The 21,296-nt window shown below is 32.3% G+C and overlaps 1 protein-coding gene across 2 annotated transcripts in view; it reads right to left on the bottom strand.

The window, feature by feature from the left end:
* Window positions 1-21,296, bottom strand: part of COL11A1 (collagen type XI alpha 1 chain) — a 218,638-nt gene that overhangs the window by 45,361 nt on the left and 151,981 nt on the right. For both annotated transcript variants that reach the window (XM_015146016.3, XM_077987597.1), the window contains exons 42-46: window positions 16,007-16,114; window positions 9,984-10,091; window positions 8,699-8,752; window positions 4,646-4,699; window positions 4,028-4,135 (exon numbers count right to left, since the gene is read on the bottom strand). In XM_015146016.3, coding sequence (XP_015001502.1) covers window positions 4,028-4,135; window positions 4,646-4,699; window positions 8,699-8,752; window positions 9,984-10,091; window positions 16,007-16,114 — 432 coding nt within the window. The remainder of the gene's footprint in view (window positions 1-4,027; window positions 4,136-4,645; window positions 4,700-8,698; window positions 8,753-9,983; window positions 10,092-16,006; window positions 16,115-21,296) is intronic.

Below are 21,296 nucleotides of genomic sequence, written 5' to 3'. Positions count from 1 at the left end.
ATTGTGCCACTGCACTCCAGCCTGGGCAACAGGAAAAAAAAAAAAAAAAAAAAAAAAAAATCTTTCAAATCCATTTCCATTGCATTCAATTGCACTGTAACTGCTATTTAGGAGAAGCTCTGTGTTACGGTATAAAGGAAGACAGAAAGATTGCACTCAAATTTCTATTTCTTTATGGAAAAATCTATCTATTTCTTTATGGAAAAATTATTCTACTTCTTGACCACTTACTTGATCATTCAAAGAATTATTCCATGAAGATTATTTTTATTTCCTCTTTCATGTCACAACAATACTTGGTACATACATCAATTTTACATTTATAAATTTTCTTATGTCACTTTTGTGTATATTTACAGTCATGAACTACTTTGGGGCATGCATTCATCAGTGATCTTTTAGGTGTCAACTGTTTAGGAACTAGCAGAGGAGCAATCAAAAATTAAAATGTTTGTTGAATGAATGAATTCTAAGAAAATAACCTAACAAGGATAGCTACATTCAATAAAATATTTCTTGCTAACAGTAGCTATGATAGTAAAAATTCTGTCATTCCAGAAGTTTAATCTTAGAAAAAAGAACTAAAGAAATTCAATTATATAAAGTAGTGGAATGTTATGTGACTATTAATGTGATACTAATACTCTAAACATGAATAATATATACAGTAAATAAAAAATAAAAATGAATATGGATGGTATAACTTTAACTGTAAAATATGTATCTAGAATAGGCACGCTAATTATCAGACAGAAATAGCAAACATAGTAATCATTTCTAATATTGTAGGATTATGGATTTTTTTCATTTTTTAATGTTTTAAGAGTATAATTATATATTAATACATGTCATATATGCAATACGTAATTTTTAATGTTTATATAATAATATTTTAGGTGTAATCTATTTTAGACAAAAAAATACAAACCATGTAAAAGTTCTAAATAACTGCTAGTACTTCAGTGATATTACTGACTTCTTGACACTGCACTGCAATTGCTGAATATTATTTGACTGTGAGCTACTGTGAAAAATACATTTTACTTAATGCTCCCTAACCATGCACATGTAAAGTAGCTGCAATATGAGTTTCAAAAAGCAGTACTTAGCCTTTTGCGCACAGATGATAGCCTTTGATATTTTCATTCTATTTTACTTTATTCTGTTCTATTTTTTAATGTTGGTAATGTACAAAATTGTTTTTATAACCTACTATATCCACGTGATTTTCAGTTTTTAAAGAGGGTACTTTACTGGATGTATTTATATATTTGTTTAATTGTGGCATATATTCATTTTTATAAAGAAACCTTAGTTACGAATTTGTAACAAAAAATATGTACCAGAATTTCATTTATTTTTTCTCAAATGTCAGTAAGATGTCTAAGAAAAGAGACTGCTATATGTACTCCCCAAACTGTTACTACCATCTGATGATTGTTTCTAGAATTATAAGTGAAGTTTCTGGAAGAAAAAGACAGGTAGTATTTCTCAGATCCTATTGACCTAAAAATTACTTGTAGGTGATTGCAAAAAATTTTAGGTTCTAAGTCAGTCTATTTCAGAAATTCAAATTCTTAATTCGATGAAACACATAAACTTAAATTCTTAAACATGCATGCATATTTTAACACAGTTGAAATAAATATTTCACTTTAACACCATTTTCTTAAATAGCATATACCACAACTTAAACATAATTAAGTTTCCAAAAACACAATAAATTAAAAATCACATTCCTTATTTTCTATCCTGGTTTTCACACCCTTTAGGATAGGGCTCATCTAATTTAGTATCCCCAAATTAAAAGGTATGTCAATATTAGTTCACAGTTTTATTTTTATTACAAACTCAGTTGTACATTTTCATCTTTTTAATGCATATAATTATTCCAATTAATTCAATAAAAATATCACAATAGAAAAAAATTATTTCTTTTTAATTTAGATCATAGTTTATATTGATTAAGACAGAAAATTATCATTATTACAATCAGTGGAGACATAATGAGTCAAAATCTCTTGTTGCATGGAACTAAACACGCTGAAAGGCACTCTAGGGTTAATCAGTTCTCATGAAATGTCCTACCTTTCTCCAAGGAGGTAATTTATGCATAGAGAGTTTCTGTTTTAAGGTCTGTCAATTTAAAACCATTGCCACTTAAATGATGAGTCGAAAATGAAGTTAGACCAAGAACGCACACTCTCTCTCCCTCCATATATATGTATGTGTGTATATCCTTCATATGCAGATGATAGTAAACATCAAATTGAAAAATCAAGACATTTAATCTGAATGTTAGATTATTTTATGTCTATTATAATTGCTAATATCTATTCTGCCACGAAGACTCAATTAAAGGAGGCAGATGCAATTGTGAACATGTTAATTACATTAGCATCATCCAATTTCCTGATTTAAAGAAGTAGCTGTGGGAAAATATAATCACAATTGTAATGAATTGATTTCTTGAGTCACCCTCAAAAAGCACATTTCTTACTTTGTGGAAATGAAGATGATAATTGTATTGAATATTTTATAAATATAATCTACAAGACACCTTCTTTAATCATGAGAACTGTTTCTAAATTACGGTTTTATAGGATTCGGACTAATTAGTCAAATGCAAAAAAAGAAAATAAATATCCATTGGCAATCTAATTTTAATGTCCTGTTGTTTTCAAATATGTGTGCTTCTTACACATATTGATATGTGGTACTTATCACTGTTTATGTATAATTGTCTAACAAGTATAACTGAGTTAAACATGACAAGTATGAAAGTAAAACTTTTTCACTTTCCAAGTTTAAAAAGAATTATTTTGACCTTAAAATAAAATGAGACAATTAAAAAATCATGTTATCTGATAAACATCCATTGAGTGTTTTAACAGTAATAGTTCATTATACTGTGTTTATAATGTAATTTGTGTAATTATGCATATAATAAGCTATCTAATATCAAAAAACAGTAATTGTATAATTATACTTATAAAAATGAAGATATAAACTGTTTATATAAATTCAATTTACATATACTTTTCTACAACTCCACAAATTTCTAGGTTCAGTGAACTAGATGACTTAATTTACCATTTCTAATACTAATAATATACCATAAGTTATCCTCATGTGGTTCCTCAATATCATTTAAGACAAAATGTTACAACCTTTGCGTGGATCACTAGGAAGAGAAAGAATAAGCAAGAGGAAGAAAAAAGCTCAATGCTTCCAAAGTTCGTAGGAAGCAGTGAACATCACGTGCAAAGTAAAAAACAACCTAGAATAGAAGATGTCCGCTCTGGAACATTTTGTCTAAGAGTCCAATTGTAAGATATATTTGAATAGAATTCTCTCAGCCTTTAGTGTTCTACAATTTAATACTTCTTTTCCTGGATATGCTTCATAAAGTTTAAATTATAATTTTAAAATAATAATAATTTATCTTAAATGATCGACTGTTAATTTGTTTACCTATTATTGTTTAACATGTGCTGTTGGCAGTTGCTATTGGCAGGATCCCATTTCTTTGAGAAATGCTTCTAATTTTTTTTAGCCATCTTGAAAGTAAGAGTCATAGGTCGAATTTCTCCAGGGATCCATCCCTGTCTCCCTAGGAATTTGTGTGCCTCCTATTGCTATTAGTCTGAAATACTAACTTATCTTCTTATGAGTCGTATGAAAGAACCCTAATACCTTACTTTTAAGTATCAGACTTAGGTAAAGCTGTAGTTCATTTTCCAAACAAAATAGGAGTGAAGAAAGGAGGTGTAATAATTAAAGTGGGGCTAAAAATACTCCAGAATTAGGAACCAGCCCTGATACACGTTCAGGAGAATTAATCAAACATGATAACAAGGATTTCAAGTTCAGTTACACATTTAAATAAAATAATCCTTATGAATAAACATTATTCTCAAGTTCTTATGTAGAACAAAGAAAAAAAATATTTTGTTTTACATCCATCAGAAAGCCTGGTGAGAAGTAGGTAGAAATGATGGAGTAAACAATGACAGGGGCATCTTACCTGAAGACCTATTGGACCAGGAGGTCCAGGGAAGCCTCTGGCACCCTCATCACCTTTTTGCCCAAACATCCCCTGCTGTCCTCTAGGACCCGGTTCACCATCACCTCCCTAGAGAAGAGAAAGAAAAATTGTCCCAAACTAGAAAAAAATCATTATTATATGGGTCATTACAAAAAATGTGACCATTTCCAATTTAACCAAAGCAGATGTATTTAAGAATAACCAAGTAAAAAGTAGACTAAATTCCCATTATCTGCTTCAATATGTTATTGTTTGTTTTGCTTCCTTGCTTGCTTTGCTTCTGGATTATGACTGATTTTGATTTGATCCTGTATACCAAGAGAAGCAAAAGCTGTCTCATAATGGAAATAATTTTCTGAATTATTACATATTAAGGAATTCTCAACAAATTATTACTTATTTTCAAATGAAGTTACAATATGTTTTGTTTCTAAGAATCAGCTTGGCTAGCTACATTTGATCATTTAAATTCGATTTAATGTGAAACATACAAACAAATCTTATTACCCCCAAAAATTGACTGGTTATGGGACAGTATATAAATTTAACTAGGGAGCTGTAAGGATTTAGATTTATGGAACAATGTGGAATACTTACAGCAATTCCAGGGGCACCAACTGGTCCTTGAAGACCTGGGGGACCAGGAGGACCCTGCAGTGAGATAAAAATAAGTAATTTATAAAGTGAAGCCAGAAGAGCCTCAGCTATATGAAACAGAACATTTAGCCTACCAAGATCAAATATTTCTGCACTCCTTTGGAAAAAAAGAAGCATCGCATAGAACTCTTTTGCATTTAGTGCAATCATTATTTATTTTACTTCTTGATACTCAAACTTTCACATTTGAAATCAATTTTAAGTTGACACATATTGAAAGCACTCTTATCTGTAATATTCAAGATAGATTTCTATGCTAACAGAAATCAAGTTGTAAGATTCACATTTGAAAATTTTCAAAGTATCAGATTTCTTTAATGAGATAAATATGATTAGGAAAGGGCTCATGAAAAATTTGAATACTATCTTCTGAGTAAACATCAGAATTCTGAAGGTTCTATACAGATAGAATGTAGTGATATATGAAAATTTGGAATTTTCACATATGCATACACATGTAAACTAATTGTTGCATATTAAGTACACCAGGATCTCTTATTTTGAGCAGTAGTTTTCAAAAGGCATTATGAGTCTTACATGCATAGCTATTTCTTCAGTGTCTCATTTTCTTACATTAGTAACTGGTCAGGTAATAGAAAAAGCTCAGGCATTAAAGAAATAAAAGTATCATTGAACTGTTTTGTTCTGTATCATAACTACTACTTGTGGGGGAACTATTAAAGCAAGATTCTGAAAATCTGGTTCATGGGCCACTGAGAGTTCTTCATATCCTTTTAGGATTCTGCTAGTTCATAACTCTTCTCATAACAACAGTAAGGCATTATTTGTCCTTTATACTATATAGACTTTTACACTAATGATGTAAAAATCTGTGGTGAATAAAATTGCTGGTAACTCAGTGCTAATCATGTTGGTAGCTACCATTTGTAAAAGTAGTAATTGCGTTTTATCATGATATACTCTCAGTCAACATAAAAATGGCTGTTCCACCCAAGAATGTTATGGATGTAATTGTATTGATGAGGCTTTGGTAGTTATTAATATTATTAAATATTGACCTTGAATAAGTGTCTTTTCATATTTCTTTGACAAACTGAAGACATACATAAATTATTTTTGCCTCATACTGCAGTACAGTGCTTGTCTCAAAGAAAAAAAAAAAAACAACACTTGGATTATAGTTTGAAATGCCGGCGGAACTTTTACATGGAACACTAAATTTTACATGGAGCACTATTTTTACTTGAAAGAGCAGCTGACAGAAAAACTATGATTATTTATAATCACAGTTATAAATAATAAATGTGATTATAAATAATCAGTTATAAATAATAACAGCGATTATAAATAATAAGTATGATTTTGGCAGATGTTATTCAATATAAAGGAAGCCTTGGATTTCAAAGAAAACAACTGACAGTATTGACCATCAATAACATTTAAACTTTAAAACAAAAATTAGAATTTTGGAAATCTTTCATCTGCCATTGCAGGCTTTACATCTTCCCAATCTGAAAGTATTTTCCTATGATATTGATATTGCATAAAGGATTGTGTCAATACTTTGAGGATCGTACCCAGGAAACTAATAATTTCCAAATTATCAATGAAGGGTATTACAAAATTATGTATGAAACATAGTCATCAACGTGCAAGATAGAGCAGTGGAATATAAAGTAATAGCACAAAAAGTTCACTGTTTTTGTTTCAAATTCTGTTTTGCAATTGACCTTTAAGAAAAACTACCACTTATAAAATTCCTATGTAAAATCAAAGAATATTCAAAATTATCTGAAAAGTTACTGAAAATGCTCCTCCCTTTTATAACTACATAATTTATGTGAGCCTAGATTTTCTTCATGCTTTCAACCAAAACATGTTACCACAGGCTGAACTAGATATGAGAATATAGCTTCTTCTATTAAGCTAGACAAAAAAAAATGTAACAATGCTACTCTTGGGACTATATATTTTTATTTGGAAAAATATAGCTTTTTTATTAAAAGTGCTTTGGGCTTCTTATTCTTAATTTTAAATAAATCAATCACTAAATATTTTAAATATATAAGTTTTCATTCATATTATAGTAACCCATATAAATAAAAGCTTTTTGGGCTCCTCAAAAACCTTTCAGAGTATGCTAGGGGCCTGAGGAAAACTGTTTGAGATTTGCTGGCCCAAATAATGGCCATTCAGTCATTTTAGCATAGCTTTTAAGGAGTAAATAAAACTTTTAAAAATGTGGCTTCTGCGCTCCAGCCCCGGCGACAGAGCGAGACTCCGTCTCAAAAAAAAAAAAAAAAAAAAAAAAAAAATGTGGCTTCTGTCAAGTGTATAAGGTAGTCTAATTAAATCAATAGTATTTATTTATCATTAAGAAATCTAAATGGAATCTAAAGTAATTTACTGCTATCATTTGCATATGGTTTGTCCCCACTGAACCTCATGTTGAAATCTAATTCCCAATGTTGAAGGTGGAGCCTAATGGGAGGGGTTTGGGTTCTTAAGGTGGATCTATAAGGAATAGCTGCATAGTGATTGAGTTCTTGCTCTGGGGAGATTGAATTGGTACTTGAAGGAATGAATTAGTTCCCATGAAAGAGGGTTGTTTTAAAGTCAGCACTCCTGTGGGGTTTGGTCCGTCTTTGTTCAGGCCTGCTTCCCCTTTTAAGTTCTCTGCCATGTTTTGACACAGTACAAAAGCCTGCTCACCATAAGCCAACCAGATGCCAGCCCCAGGTTTCTTTGCACAACCTGCTGAACTGTAAGCCAAATAACCTTATTTTACTTTTAAATTATCCAGCCTTAGGTATTCCTTTATAGCAAAACAAAACAGACTAAGGCAGACACCAAAATACATTTTGTAAATTTACAGTCAATACTAACTGCACCAAACATATGCAGCCGGTTTTCTGTACACAATTTCTTGTCATAATTTTACAGTACGGATCCAGAGTATCAGTGCTATCACCTATTTGTTGATGTTTTGTTATACTACATATAAAAATGAATCCAGAGCCTATTATGCATTAAATACTACCATTATTACTGCAAGATTTTTCTCTTTTAATTCTAGAGTTTTCTTTTTAGTTAGAAAAATTCATCTCATAGGATTTCAGTAACTCTTCAGTTTGGGATTCAATCAATTCTAATAAAAACTTCTTTCAGTTATGTATTAACGTAGGCAGTAATTCCAACCCTAAAAGCATCAGACTGATGGATCACAAAATGGAACCAGACTGGTCTGTTAGAATAAAATTGCTGGTGATAATGTATAAACTTCTATACTAGGTGAAAAAAAAAATACTTGAAGGACGTATCTCTGTACTCCCCCAATTTATGTTTCTATTGGAGAGCAAATATATGAACACTTAAAGGGGGAAAAAAGTGAAAATAAAGAACTTAGAAAATAATGTCCACAGATATTCTTTAGAAAGTATAAATTAGTAAGGAAGTGCTGAAGCACGTGACAGTATCATCATCCAATATAGTTCATTTAAGAAGTAGGAACATGTTTAAATACATACTTTAAAGATAATGTAAACTGGTAATGACCAAAGAAAAACATCATAAAGACAAGAGTGAACATACCATTTGAATGGGCAACCAAAATTATTTTGAAGTTTTATGATTTAAAGGAAAAATTTTAAAATAAGTGCTTCTAATATATTGGAATGAGCTACCAATTTGTATACATGTAAAACATAGTAATGCTATTAATTTTGGTAAATATATGTATATATAATTTCTCATAATCTTACAAAAAGGACTATTTCATTATGTTACTCTTTCATTTGTTATAGCAGAGTTATAAATAATGGCCTACAATCATCATACTTTACTTAATCACAGAAATAGAAAACATCACAAATATATAAAATTATAGAATTATGTAACTGCAGAGGTAACGTAGTATTGGTATTATAAGTTTTGGCTAGTACGATTTAAGTAGTACGATATAAAAATATCAATGGTAAATAGGAAAAGGTGTTAAATAAATAATGTTCTCTCAATAAAAAGTAGGAAACTCACATTTTCTCCTTTGTCACCCTTGCTGCCTTTTTGTCCCGGTTCACCAATTTCACCCTGAAATTGAAAGATTTGATTTACAGTGTATCTCTAACATGCTATTTCATTGTCTTAATTATCATCAGTTAAGTTTTACCTTTAATATAATGACATGCTAGTGTGTACTGTCACTGTTTAAAATGGAAAATCTTGGGTTCCCTCTGCTTCTAGCTTTCTAGTGTTGACTAATGTTAACAGACAAGTCAATTTAACTTCAAAGAATACTACAACTGAATTTATAACTTAAAAATGCAATTGTGTCTCAAATATTACCTGTATAAACTGATAATGGAAGTACACTGATTTATAAAATCTATAATTACACATTAATCAAAAATTACTTTACTAGCCAGGTGCTGGGTCTCATGCCTGTAATCCCAGGGTTTTGGGAGGTTGAGGTGAAAGATTTGGCCGAGGAGTTTGAGACCAGCCTGGGAAGCAGAGTGAGACCCTGTCCAAAAATAAATGTTTTAAAAAAGTTAGCTGCACATGGTGAAGCATGCCTATAGTCTCAGCTACTTGGGAAGCTGAGGTGGAAGGATCACTTGAGCCCAGGAGTTGGAGGCTGCAGTAAGCCCTGTTGCGCCACTGCACTTCAGCCTGGGCGACAAAGCAAGACTCCGTCTCTCAAAAAAGTAAAAAATAAAAATAAAAACAAAATAACAGCAAAACTACTTCTGCTAATTTTCCAAATGCTAAAATGATGCACATTATCAGAGTGCCGGTTTACAAATTTTTAAATAATATTTTTAAATAATATAATAATATATTCAATCGAAACATTTAACACACAGCCATACATTTGGAATTAGGAGCTTAGAGTCTGTACTCACATGTTGGTACATGATAACAGGATTATCAAGTAAATACGTAGCACATTCTTCAGTCTTATTGTGCAATATGCAAGACATGAGGGCTAATCATATACATGTAATTAATGTTTTTATTTTATATTCATTTCAGAAAGATATTCTTAAAAATAAATAAATTTTGGCATCTACTATTTTTTCTCACTACCACTGTTCTTTTAATTGATTCTTCTGTTTATATATCACATACTCTTTTATGGAACAGATACTAATTCTGAACCTCTTAAATAAAACTTTTGAGCATATGAAAATGTGTGTGAAACTTTGAAAAAGGTAACCATCCACCTGGAGCCTAATCATAAAGATTAGAATTATCTAGAATTCTTGGCAAAAATTAAGCTTTTTCACAGGATCTACTAACATGGATAACGAATACCAACCTTGTCTCCGTCTTCCCCAGGAGAGCCGGCAGGACCAGCTGGCCCTGGGAGACCAACAGGACCTTGAACTCCATCTCTCCCTGCAGGCCCTTGGGGACCTTTTTCTCCCTGTATTGAATATCCAAAGATCATTAGTTTTACAGTTTTGAAGTGCAGCTACAGGAGTAATAATCTAGCTTCTATATTTGACAAGGATATTGTTTAATGTTTTTTAGAAAAACGTTTAAAGAATAAATGATACATGATTCCTACCTTTATTTGTGACTAAGAATATTATTCTTTTAAAACAACTTATAAATCTTAGGCTATGATCCACAAAAATAATTAGGACCCAACTTAGAATTTTTCTTTCAAACATGCAATTATTACATATTGACAAATCAGATTCCTTACGTTTGTAAAACTTTGTTGAGCCTCTACTCCCCTTCCTTTGTGCCACTGACATAGCTGTGCAATGAGTATTAGGCTTTAGAAATCAAAAAATGCACTTGCTCATATGTCCAACTTTGCCATATGCTTTACATGTTTCATATGTAACTTTCTTACTTTTAAGTGTTTGTTTTGGTTCTCCTGGTTTTTGAAAATGGCATTATTTTCATGTTTAAATTGACCTATACTGTGTAATCTTTTAAAAAGTGACTCGATAATGAACTCAACTTCTGTTTCCAATAAAACATCTTTTCATAGTTGAAAATAAATTATTTTCTAAAAGTCAAAATTTCATCAGTTTTGCACAAGACAATATTATTGATTGCATTCAGAGGTCCTTTCTGTCCTTCTGTTATACAAGCTGGGAATCTACAAGTCATTAGGATTTTGCCTTTGCATGATCCCACTTTCCCTCACTTCTCTTAACATCTCCTGTTCCTTTAAAATGACTTAGTTTTGTACATTTTATCTCCTAATTGTCTCTTGAATATATTCACTTTATCTCCACCACTGACACCTTATTCTAAAATACTGGTATCCTTGTTCTGAGCTACCGAAAAAAACCTCTTGTCTTTCCCCATATGTATTCTTACTTCCTTCCAATCTATTCATCACACTGCATCCAGAAAGCCAATCAGATCATGTTACCTACATTTTTAGGTAAATTTACTTGTTTACTTTTCCTCAGATAAAGACTTCATGGCTTAGTACAGCCTACCATGATCTAGCTCCTGCTACCTGCCCAAACACATCTAGCCTCCCCTAACCCTTGCTCTCTTCATTCCAACCCTTCTAGACATTTTCTCAGTCCCCTCTAGACATTTTTTTCAGTCCCTTAAATCTGATGCCATGTGCTTTCCTGTGACATTGCCTGAGCACATTTTGTTCTTCTGGCCTGGAATGCGCCTGTGAGAACTCTTTGCACAGTTTATTCCTTCTCATCTTTTACATCTCACCATCAACGCCTTGTCCAAGAAAAGGCCCCAATGCTAGCAGGTCTCTCTACTATAATCTGACATACACCATTACATTCCCTTCATATCAGTAACCTGATTTTGTCATTATATATGTATTTAGCGATTCTTTGCATATTATCAAATTGCCCTATCAGATAGTAAACTATGTGAGGGTAGGAACTGTGTCTGATTTTGCATTCTCTTGTATATCTCTGGCCTGTGGACCAGAGTAGTCACTTAAGGAACTGGTGCTACATTACTTAATTAATGACAACAAAAGTAACACTATCTATAAGGCAAAATTAAATTGTTAACTAATTTATTACTTGCCTGAGTTCCACATGTTCTTATTTTCTAAAAAGGTGCCATAATTATTATGTGAGGGATACCCCTGATGTCACTCTGGAGACCTTTTATCTTCTTCAAACAAATATGATATTTCAAATCTATCAATACTCAAAGGATGTGCTGTGCTATTCACAGTAAACTTCACTATATTAAATACAATAGTTGATTCAGATAGCTCCCCTTAATTTGAATTTCCTTGCTAGCCTTAAACTCTAAAAGTCAATCCTTTTGTATAAGGTTTCCTGTAAATAAGGCAGATATATTCTCTTCTGCCTTCGTTATAGTACACATAGTCTCTAGCCAGGAATCACCTGCCATTCATTTCTTCTGACCTGGTCTGTGTGGTGTTAGAAGAAATTCAACAGATCTATAGCACTCTAAATTTATATTAGCTATTTATAATTCTTGAAGATGACATAACTCTTCCTCCATTATATATCTCTTGGCCCGCAGTCTACACAACTACTGGAAACATTCATCTCTCCTTGTAGCCGGTCTTTATTTCACCACTTCTAACATTCCATTTACATTAATAACTAAATCTTCCCTTAAAAATTGATAGAATTAGCTAAACATCCCCATGTCCTTTGTTTGATTTGGCATGGTCTTATATTTAACCTATACTCCCACCCACAACTTTTATTACAGTACACAAAATCCATCACTCCTTCCTCCACAGCTCATTTATGTATTTATTAGCAGTTTATTATTTCATCCTTTTTTATGGCACTCTGGTTCACACACTGATGGTAATAATAATACTACTACTAATAGTAATGATTATTCTGAACACTTATCATAATTCTGAAAAATGATTTAGAACTGTAATTTTATCTAGTCCTCACAAAATACTATGATTATCTTCTTTTCAGAGACGGCCATCTTCTTTTCAGAGATGAGAAAACAGAGGTTTTGATGTCAAATAACTTAACCGAAATCATGAACTAAATAAATGATAGGGCTAGCTCCCAACCCACTTCTGGTTGTCTTCAAGCAGGCAACTTGAATCTACTCTCATTTCCTTAACTCCTTAACTTTTCCACCAACTATTTTCTTATTATTGATCAAGTAGATAAATATATGCACCACACAATAATAATAATAATGAGGCAATGTATTCAATCTTACTAGTACTTCCACCTACTGTTCATTTTTCTATGGGTTCCATTGCCTTGCTTGAGGTGATTTACCCTCCTATATAGCCCATTTTTTTTCTTTTTGAATCAATTTAGAATTAACCTAAAGCTATAAATGTCCAGCAGGTAAAATCCCAGTCTCTTTATTTCTTTGTCTTTCGGATTTCTGTATTCTCGATCTTTTACAACATCCCACAAAAGGGAACTCGTTTATCTCTTGTTCTGTTTGATGGCATGCCTCTGGAGATACACACACACACACACACAAAAAAAAAAAAAAAAAAAAAAAAAAACAAACAAACAAACAAAAAAAACCTCGTGGACTATTTCTCTCTCTTATTAGATGCTTTGGAAACTGACACCCATTATAATTCTCCATTAAGACTGAGTCCAGACTTCTGCTCTCCCTCAACATTAAATCACATAGTAATCCAAAACTATGCCTTTAAACATCACTCTTATTTTAAATGACTCCCAGACTTACATTTCTGGCACTAATTATTTTCTCTGCAATTATACACAGACACACATGCTAGAAATTGTAAATAAGTATTTGGAGAATATTTTTCCTAAAATCTCAAGCTACTATTGCCTAATTCAGTTACAGTTAGTGCATTGACTTCATTGTGTTTTAGATCTAGCTTTTCCTCCAATTTCTACAACTGTCCCCAAGTAGATGCATAGCTAAAATTGCTCCTTATCTGTAATCTTTGCATCCAGTTAACTAATAGTTTTCATTAGAATCAGTTTCCCTATCAAAATTTTCTATTAATGCCATTAAGTTGGAGAAGGATTTAGCCCCTCTCTTCTTACCTGCTTTCCAGACCCACCTCCCAGAGTTTCTAATGTAACTGATTAATATAAGGATGTTACTTAGGACATTTCTCCATTCCAGGAAGCAGGGTTGATAGGTAGGTGGACCAAGGGCTTGTCTGCCACAGGCCCCATCTTGTCTTTTTTTTTTTTTTTTTTTAATGCAAGTGTAAACCTGCTGATAATTGCATAACATTTTGATAACACAAGCTACTCAGCAGAGGTAAGATCTAAAATTTGTTTGGAAAAAGGAAGAAGTAAAGGCTAGATATAACATTTTGCCAAACATTTCCATCAGTTTTTACTAAACTTTTGAATATATATCTATAACTCCTTTCACTGAACACTCTTATTACCACTTCATGTTACTGTTCCTAAGCAGACAGCTCCTTCAAAAGTATAACGCTAACAATACGGTGCCTACCCCTTAGTTATTCTAAATAGCTAATTTTGGCTAATAGAAAAAGGAATGAACATCCTGGAGTTGTTGTCCTTGGCTGGGATAACTGAAAGAGAATGGGTAAGTAAGGCATTCCCTTTTCCCTTCCCTAGTTATGATATCACTAATTACCAACAAAACTCAGGCATGAATCCTGGCTCTTACAAAGGCCAATGTCAATAATTTTTCATCTATCTCACCTAATTAATTTCTTATCAATTTCAATGCTTTTCCATATTCTGATCTTTATTTCAATAATTTACTTATTCTTCATAAAGCTAAGGTAATTATCCACTTTTAAAACCTACCATTCAATATATTATCTTCACAGAAATATTGACTTATCTAATTAGTATATTCTCAATTTGTATAAAAAGCAATTTATGCCTATTTTCTCCGTATGCATTATTTAGTGTATTGTGCAAAATACGTGTTCCCTATATTTTTAAATTAACTTGTACTAAAGGACCTGAATCTATTTTCTATCTTCTCCCGGTACACAGTACACTATGAAACATATTTTCTCAGCATATTAAAAGTGCTTTTTCTGTCACCTAAAAGTTCTATCCACAGGTGGCATGGCCCATTCCAACACTCTAACTCTTTCTGAAAGGTAATGGATTACAGGAAACAATTTTTTTTTTAAATTTTTAAACTGCTACAGTTTTAATGTGTCACCAAAAAAACATCTTTTGGAAACTTAATTCCCTATGCAACAGTGCAGGGGAATGGGGCCTAATGATTAGGCCATGAGGGCAAAGTGAAATTAATTAATGCCATTATTGCATTAGTGGGTTCATTACAACAAAGGGAATTTGTTTTCTTTTTACTCTCTCTCTCTCTCTCTCTCTCTCTCGCCCTCTCTTTGTCCTTCTACGATGGGATGATGTGTCAAGAAGTTCGTTACCAGATGTGACCCCACTAGCTTGGACTTTCCATCCACCAGAACCATGAGCCAATATATTTTTGTTCATTATAAATTACCCAGTCTGTAGTGTTCTGTTAAAACTGCACAAAATGGTCTCAAACAGAAACATTGGAATAATATCACAGAATAATCAGAGAAAATGCATAGATAACGAAAGCAAATCAAATTGATAAAACTGAAGTCTTAGTGATAGAGGAGTATTTTTGAATATAAGCTTAAGCTTAATTTTATATCTCAACACTTACCAGTATATAAAAATATTAAACTTATATTTTTGTGTATCAGAGCCAGTACTTTTTATCTACATTTACTGAAACAGTTTGCATTTTAATCTTGTAGAAAGAGAGAATTATTTTTAAAAAATACAATCACATCAAAACCAGGAACAAAAATAGAGAAGAAATCTTAACAAAGAAACCTAAATCTAATAAGTGGAATAGAGTCCATAGTCATGTAAATATAAAATGTTAAAATCCAATAAATATTAGATGAAATAATTGGTCAGATGTTCCCCGTCTCATTCACTGGTGATCAGAGCTCAAATTACATGAGAAGGGCAGCTACTTTCTATGAGTTTCATATACAGACTACGGAAATGCTTGAAGTTGAATTTGTATTACAAGAGGTGTAAAAAGTTCACACTTTTCTAATGTAAAGCAGCAAGGTATAGCTTTAATCAAAAACTCACAACTTTTTTTATTTTTTATTTTTTAAAGCAAAATGAGAAGCCTTTTACATTAATAATATCCAACTCCCTTACAGGTATTATGGTTTCATAAAGTGTGGGAAAATGTCATCTCATTTAATTGAATATGAAATTTTCTCTATTATATATATACAAGCCAGTGTATTTATATGCCAGACACATATACAGAGAGAATACAGTGGTGTATGAAAAGTTAATACTATTGAATAAAAAGTAATAACGTGTACAGGGTAGCAGTGTAGTATATTTTCTTCTAGACATTACTTACAGGAGCACCTTTCTCTCCAGCTGGACCAGGAGGACCCTGAGGTCCCGGGCGCCCTGGTAAACCAATTGGGCCAGCTGTACCTGCTGACCCACGTTCTCCTGGTGAGCCCTAGTACACAAGAAAAGAAGTATTTTGTTATTAAAGAAAGCAATACTGGCTTAAGAATCGCTTATTTAACAATAGCTTCTTACAGTCTAGTAAATTATGTTAAAGTAACATTTAGAGTTTAGATAATTTTAGGATCCCAAAGAGAAACAGTTGTATCCACTATTTGAGATACTAATTTCCAGGCCCAATATTAAGCATAGATGTTGGCATTAGAAAATATTGATGAGATGAAAAAATACTTCAAAATTAGATGTATTTAATGTTTACTTAGTTATCTGTTTTTATTTAAGTGTTCATAATTGGGCACAATGCTTTATAAATAATAACTTCCTACACAAATTTCTCGCTGTATTATAATGAAATGGCAGAATACAATCCCTAGACTAGTGTTTCTTGAAGTTATCTCTGGGCTTTATTTCAAATGTGCTGAACCAAGATTTCAAAATTTAAAAAAAAAATGAGTTCAGAAATTCTTTGCATTAGGATACACACATAATTTTTTACAAAATAACATTTGATAATCACTATCCCAAAGTTTGGACATTTTCTCATAGAATAAGCCCTTAAATTTAACTTAGAGTTCTATAAGAACATGGGGTCTTATGAACACTGATGAGATAATTTGAATCTGATTAGGATTTTTTTTTTTAACTGAATTTCAAAAAAGATGTTATGTTTTTAACTAGTTTGCTTTTTAAAAAAACCCTCATATATATAGATTTTTGAAAATAACCACATGGATACTGCCTTTATAGTAGTTATCTGTACCTACAATTTAAGAAAACATTATTAAAACAAGAATAAAAGAAATGCAGACATACGTACTAAGTACTGTAAAGCTCAAATATAATCTATTACTACTTCCAATTTTGGGTAGTAAAAGATTACAAAAAAATTGTCTTTGGATTCTCAGAGGGGTGATTAAATTATAATTTATCTTTTTATTTTATGATTAAACTATAAAATATTAGAAAATATAATTGCTAGTATTTTTTCTTAATAATTAACATACTTAGATAATAGCATCATCATTTTAAAATTCAGATGGAAAATTATTTATAAAAGTTGGAAAAGACATTACTTCATGTTTTCTACTATTATACTTACCATATTTTAGAAATCAGTTTATTATACAAATATGCATTATTTACCTTGTTCTAATTTGTATTTTTATTAACTAGGAAATTAATTACATGTGATAAAAATGATAATCATACCAACAACTTGTATTAACATAGTGCTTTACAATTTACCAATCAGTTTGTTTCATCTTATCATTTTATTCTCACAACAATTCCAGGTAGTTGATAGAGCTATTGTAGCATCTGTTTTAAAAATGAAGAATCTCTGGCTCAAAGAAGTTAACCGTCTTCCTGTAATTATATAACTAGTTAAGAGAACCCTGAGCTTGGACTCTACTCTGATTTCTTGACAAAGACACCTATTGGTTCTTTCTAATGAGGACAGCAATGTTTGTAATTATTGGGTATCTGAAACTTAGGTGATATAGTTTGGAGAGACATTGCCAAAAATATAGTTAAAGAAATTGTGAAATTTGACCTTGATATAAACAAAAGTGGCATTTTTGAGCTGTAAGTAAGTAGATGTTCAAAAACGAATCTAGGGAATATTTTTATATGGCATAATAAACGAGTTGTATGTAAACTCTATTTTTACCAATGAAGTATTCCAAATACTAAAGAGGAGGCTATAGTTACAAGAGAAAATTGCAGTTAGTACTTTTTAGATAATAAACATATACTCTTTTGTCAATGTATTTTTTTAATTTAATTTAATAATATTAAAATATTTTATGAATAAAATAGTCAACCACAAGTTGTATTACTGTTAACCAAGTAACAGAATCCTGGTGAATGATTCTAGAAGTCAATGCAGAAGAAAAAATAACAAAATCGTCTTAGTGTTGTACATTCAAAATGAGCAACCCTAAGAGTAAAAAGAACACAAATATTTGCCTCCAATTCTTTGAGAGGGAGGTCAGGAAGGAAGAAAAAAGCACAGGAAGTGGATAAGGAGAAGAGCAAGAAGAACAAGGGCTATGAATTGAGAGGAATGCAAAGGTGTCTCTTGAATTACTAAAAATAGAGGAAAGAAAAAAAATCAGTAATAAAAGTTCTCCTTTTTTGGCAACAGAAACACATCAACAGAAGACAATACATGATGCAACTAGTGTTATTCTATTCAAGTTAAAATTAATACCACTAAAGATAAATCTCCACTAATCTGAAAAGCTGATTTATTGAGGATCAATGTACATACAAGGTGACTATATTACATTTTTGTTTAGTATTTCACTTCTAACCCTCACAAAATGATTGCTACCCATTAGTTTTATCAAACCTAGAATAAGCATTTGATTTAACTCCTGCAGTATTTCATTTGTAACTGGCTATTCAAAAAGAGGTGCAATTTTAATTTGTCAGGCCGTAAAAATTTTCTCTCTTTAATCCTATTTAAACTCTGACTGTTCAAAGACTCCCCTAGGAAGATATCATACTAGGCTATGGTAAAGCTAATGGTTACTAGACTAGAATGAAAAACGGGATAATCAGCAAAGGTTGGAAATCCATTCTAAGAGAATTAACTAATCTCCAATTATTATGCCTACTAATTAACAATTATTGTGCTAAGTACTTTGCATACATAATATAATTTTATTGCTGTATGACTTGTATATTTTTAAGTTAAAGACCATAGACTCAAGGTCTCTGTGCCTTAATTCACTACCAAGTTTTTTCCTACAATACTTAGCAGTTTATAAATGGTGAGAACAAAATTTCCTTGACTCGTTGTACCCATAAAACTCATGGGTACAATGAATTGTGTTAAATTTTAATAAGTGGAAGAAATATAGCCATTTAAGAGCTACTTCTACCAGAACAAGCTCATATTGGTTGAACATTCTCTAAAACAAACAAAGAAAAAACTTAAAGGAATTGATGAAAATGCTTATCTCCTTTATCCAAATAGCCATTCTCCATCATTCATTTAGTTCATTTGACCTTTGCTACACAAGTCATTAGAATCTCTGCTCTTGGCCGGGCACTGTGTTTCATGCCTGTAATCTCAGCACTTTGGGAGGTCAAGGTGGGCAGATTGCTTGAGGCCAGGAGTTCGAGACCTGGACAACATGGTGAAACCCCCTCTCTAATAAAAATACAAAAATTATTTGGTTGTAGGTCCATACACCTGTAGTTTCAGCTATTCAGGACAAGAGGGTCACCTGAGCCCAGGGAGGTCAAGGCTGCAGTGAGCTGTGATCATACTGCTGCACTCCAGTCTGGGTGACAGAGCAGGACTCTGTCTCAAAAGAAAAAAATAAAAAGAATCTCTGCTCTTTGTCACTATTGTTTATAAGTTCATTTGAAATTTTCAAAAACAAAGAACTGTTTTCACTTTTGGTAACTTTTCAACACATTTCACTGTAGACACCATGGTACTGTTTCACTAGGCTTCCCTCCTGATTTCAGAGTTCACCTATGCTGAACTCTGAAATAGTGTGGTTTAATGCATCTTTTTGACATATTTATCCTCAGTCATCCTAGAAAAATACTCAACTCACATACTTAGATTTTTCTTTACTTTATATTTTAGCATTTTACTTTGAACATTATTTTTTCCTAAAAATATTACATCTATCACTGCCCCTCTAACACAATATGTCCATTTTTACCTCTGAATATTTGGTCACACTTGTCTTCTGACATGGAAAATCTCTGGTATTTTCCTATACTACTAAAATTCCAGCTTTTTGTTTTGTTTTGTTTTGACCCAGGTCAATAACCATCTGACATGGTTAGGCTTTGTGTCCCCACCCAAATCTCATCCTGCTTTGTAACCCCCATAATCCTCATAATCCCCATAATCAAGGGAGAAATTAGGTTATGACAATTGAATCATGGGGGCAGTTTCCCCCATGTTGTTCTCGTGACAATGAGTGAGTTTTCATGAGATCTGATGGTTTATAAGGGGCTCTTCCCCCTTTGCTCAGCACTTCTTCCTGCTTGTGAAGAAGGCGCCTTGCTTCCCTTTTGCCTTCCACCATGATTGTAAGTTTCACAAGGCTTCCCCAGCCACGCTGCACTCTAAGTCAATTAAACCCTTTCCTTTATAAATTACCTAGTCTTGGGCAGTTCTTTATAGCAGTATGAAAATGGACTAATATACTATCTTACCAAAAAATTGTATTTTCCTGAGAATAAGAAGCATGAGATCCTTCAAAGTATTCCTTACACACTCTCTTACAGTACCTAGGAGCTCTACCATTATTTTTGGAGTGAATTAATGCAGCCCTTGGCACTACATTCTGAGTAGTAAATATCTCCATGCTCTCTTAATTCATATTAACAAAGAATAACATGTTGATTGTATGCATTAAATAACTATAGTGCATTTGTGTTTTTATTATATATGCAAACACGTTGAACGTGTTAAAAATTTAGGCTTCAGGCCGGGCATGGTAGCTCACACCTGTAATCCCAGCACTTTGGGAGACCGAAGTGGGCGGATCACGAGGTCAGGAGATCGAGACCATCCTGGCTAACACGGTGAAACCCCGTCTCTACTAAAAACACAAAAAATTAGCTGGGCACGGTAGTGGGCAGCTGCAGTACCAGCTACTCAGGAGGCTAAGGCAGGAGAGTAGTGTGGACTCGGTAGGCAGAACTTAAAAGTGAGCCGGTATCACGCCACTGCACTCTAGAGCCTGGGCAACAGAGAGAGACTCCATCTCAAAAACAAAAACAAAAAACAACAAAAAAAATTAGGCTTCAAATATACACATATGTAATGAAGAGAAAATTTTCAAATTTGCAGGAAAAAAGCAATTGAATGTATATCTTCCCCATAAGAAATGGTTTCAAAATGAAAAAAAAAAATTACCTTAACTGGATGCATTATGATTGATATGTTATATGAAAATAAGCCATGACTTTTACTTATGAAAATAATGGTTATTAAATTTATACTTAAGTATGTTTATTAATTGAAATATTTTAATAATTATTTTAATGTATCTCAAGAAGAGACAGAGTGCTGATTTGACTCTATGGCAATGTGTATAGTTTGTAGATACTGTATACTTTTTTTTTTTTTGAGATGGAGTCTCGCTCTGTCACCAAGCTGGAGTGCAGTGCGCAATCTCAGCTCACTGCAACCTCCA

The sequence above is a fragment of the Macaca mulatta genome, chromosome 1 (genome assembly GCF_049350105.2).
Source record: "Macaca mulatta isolate MMU2019108-1 chromosome 1, T2T-MMU8v2.0, whole genome shotgun sequence".
Lineage (NCBI taxonomy): Eukaryota > Metazoa > Chordata > Mammalia > Primates > Cercopithecidae > Macaca > Macaca mulatta.
Note: the sequence above shows the minus strand (reverse complement) of the source record. Positions and strands in the feature narration are given on the sequence as shown.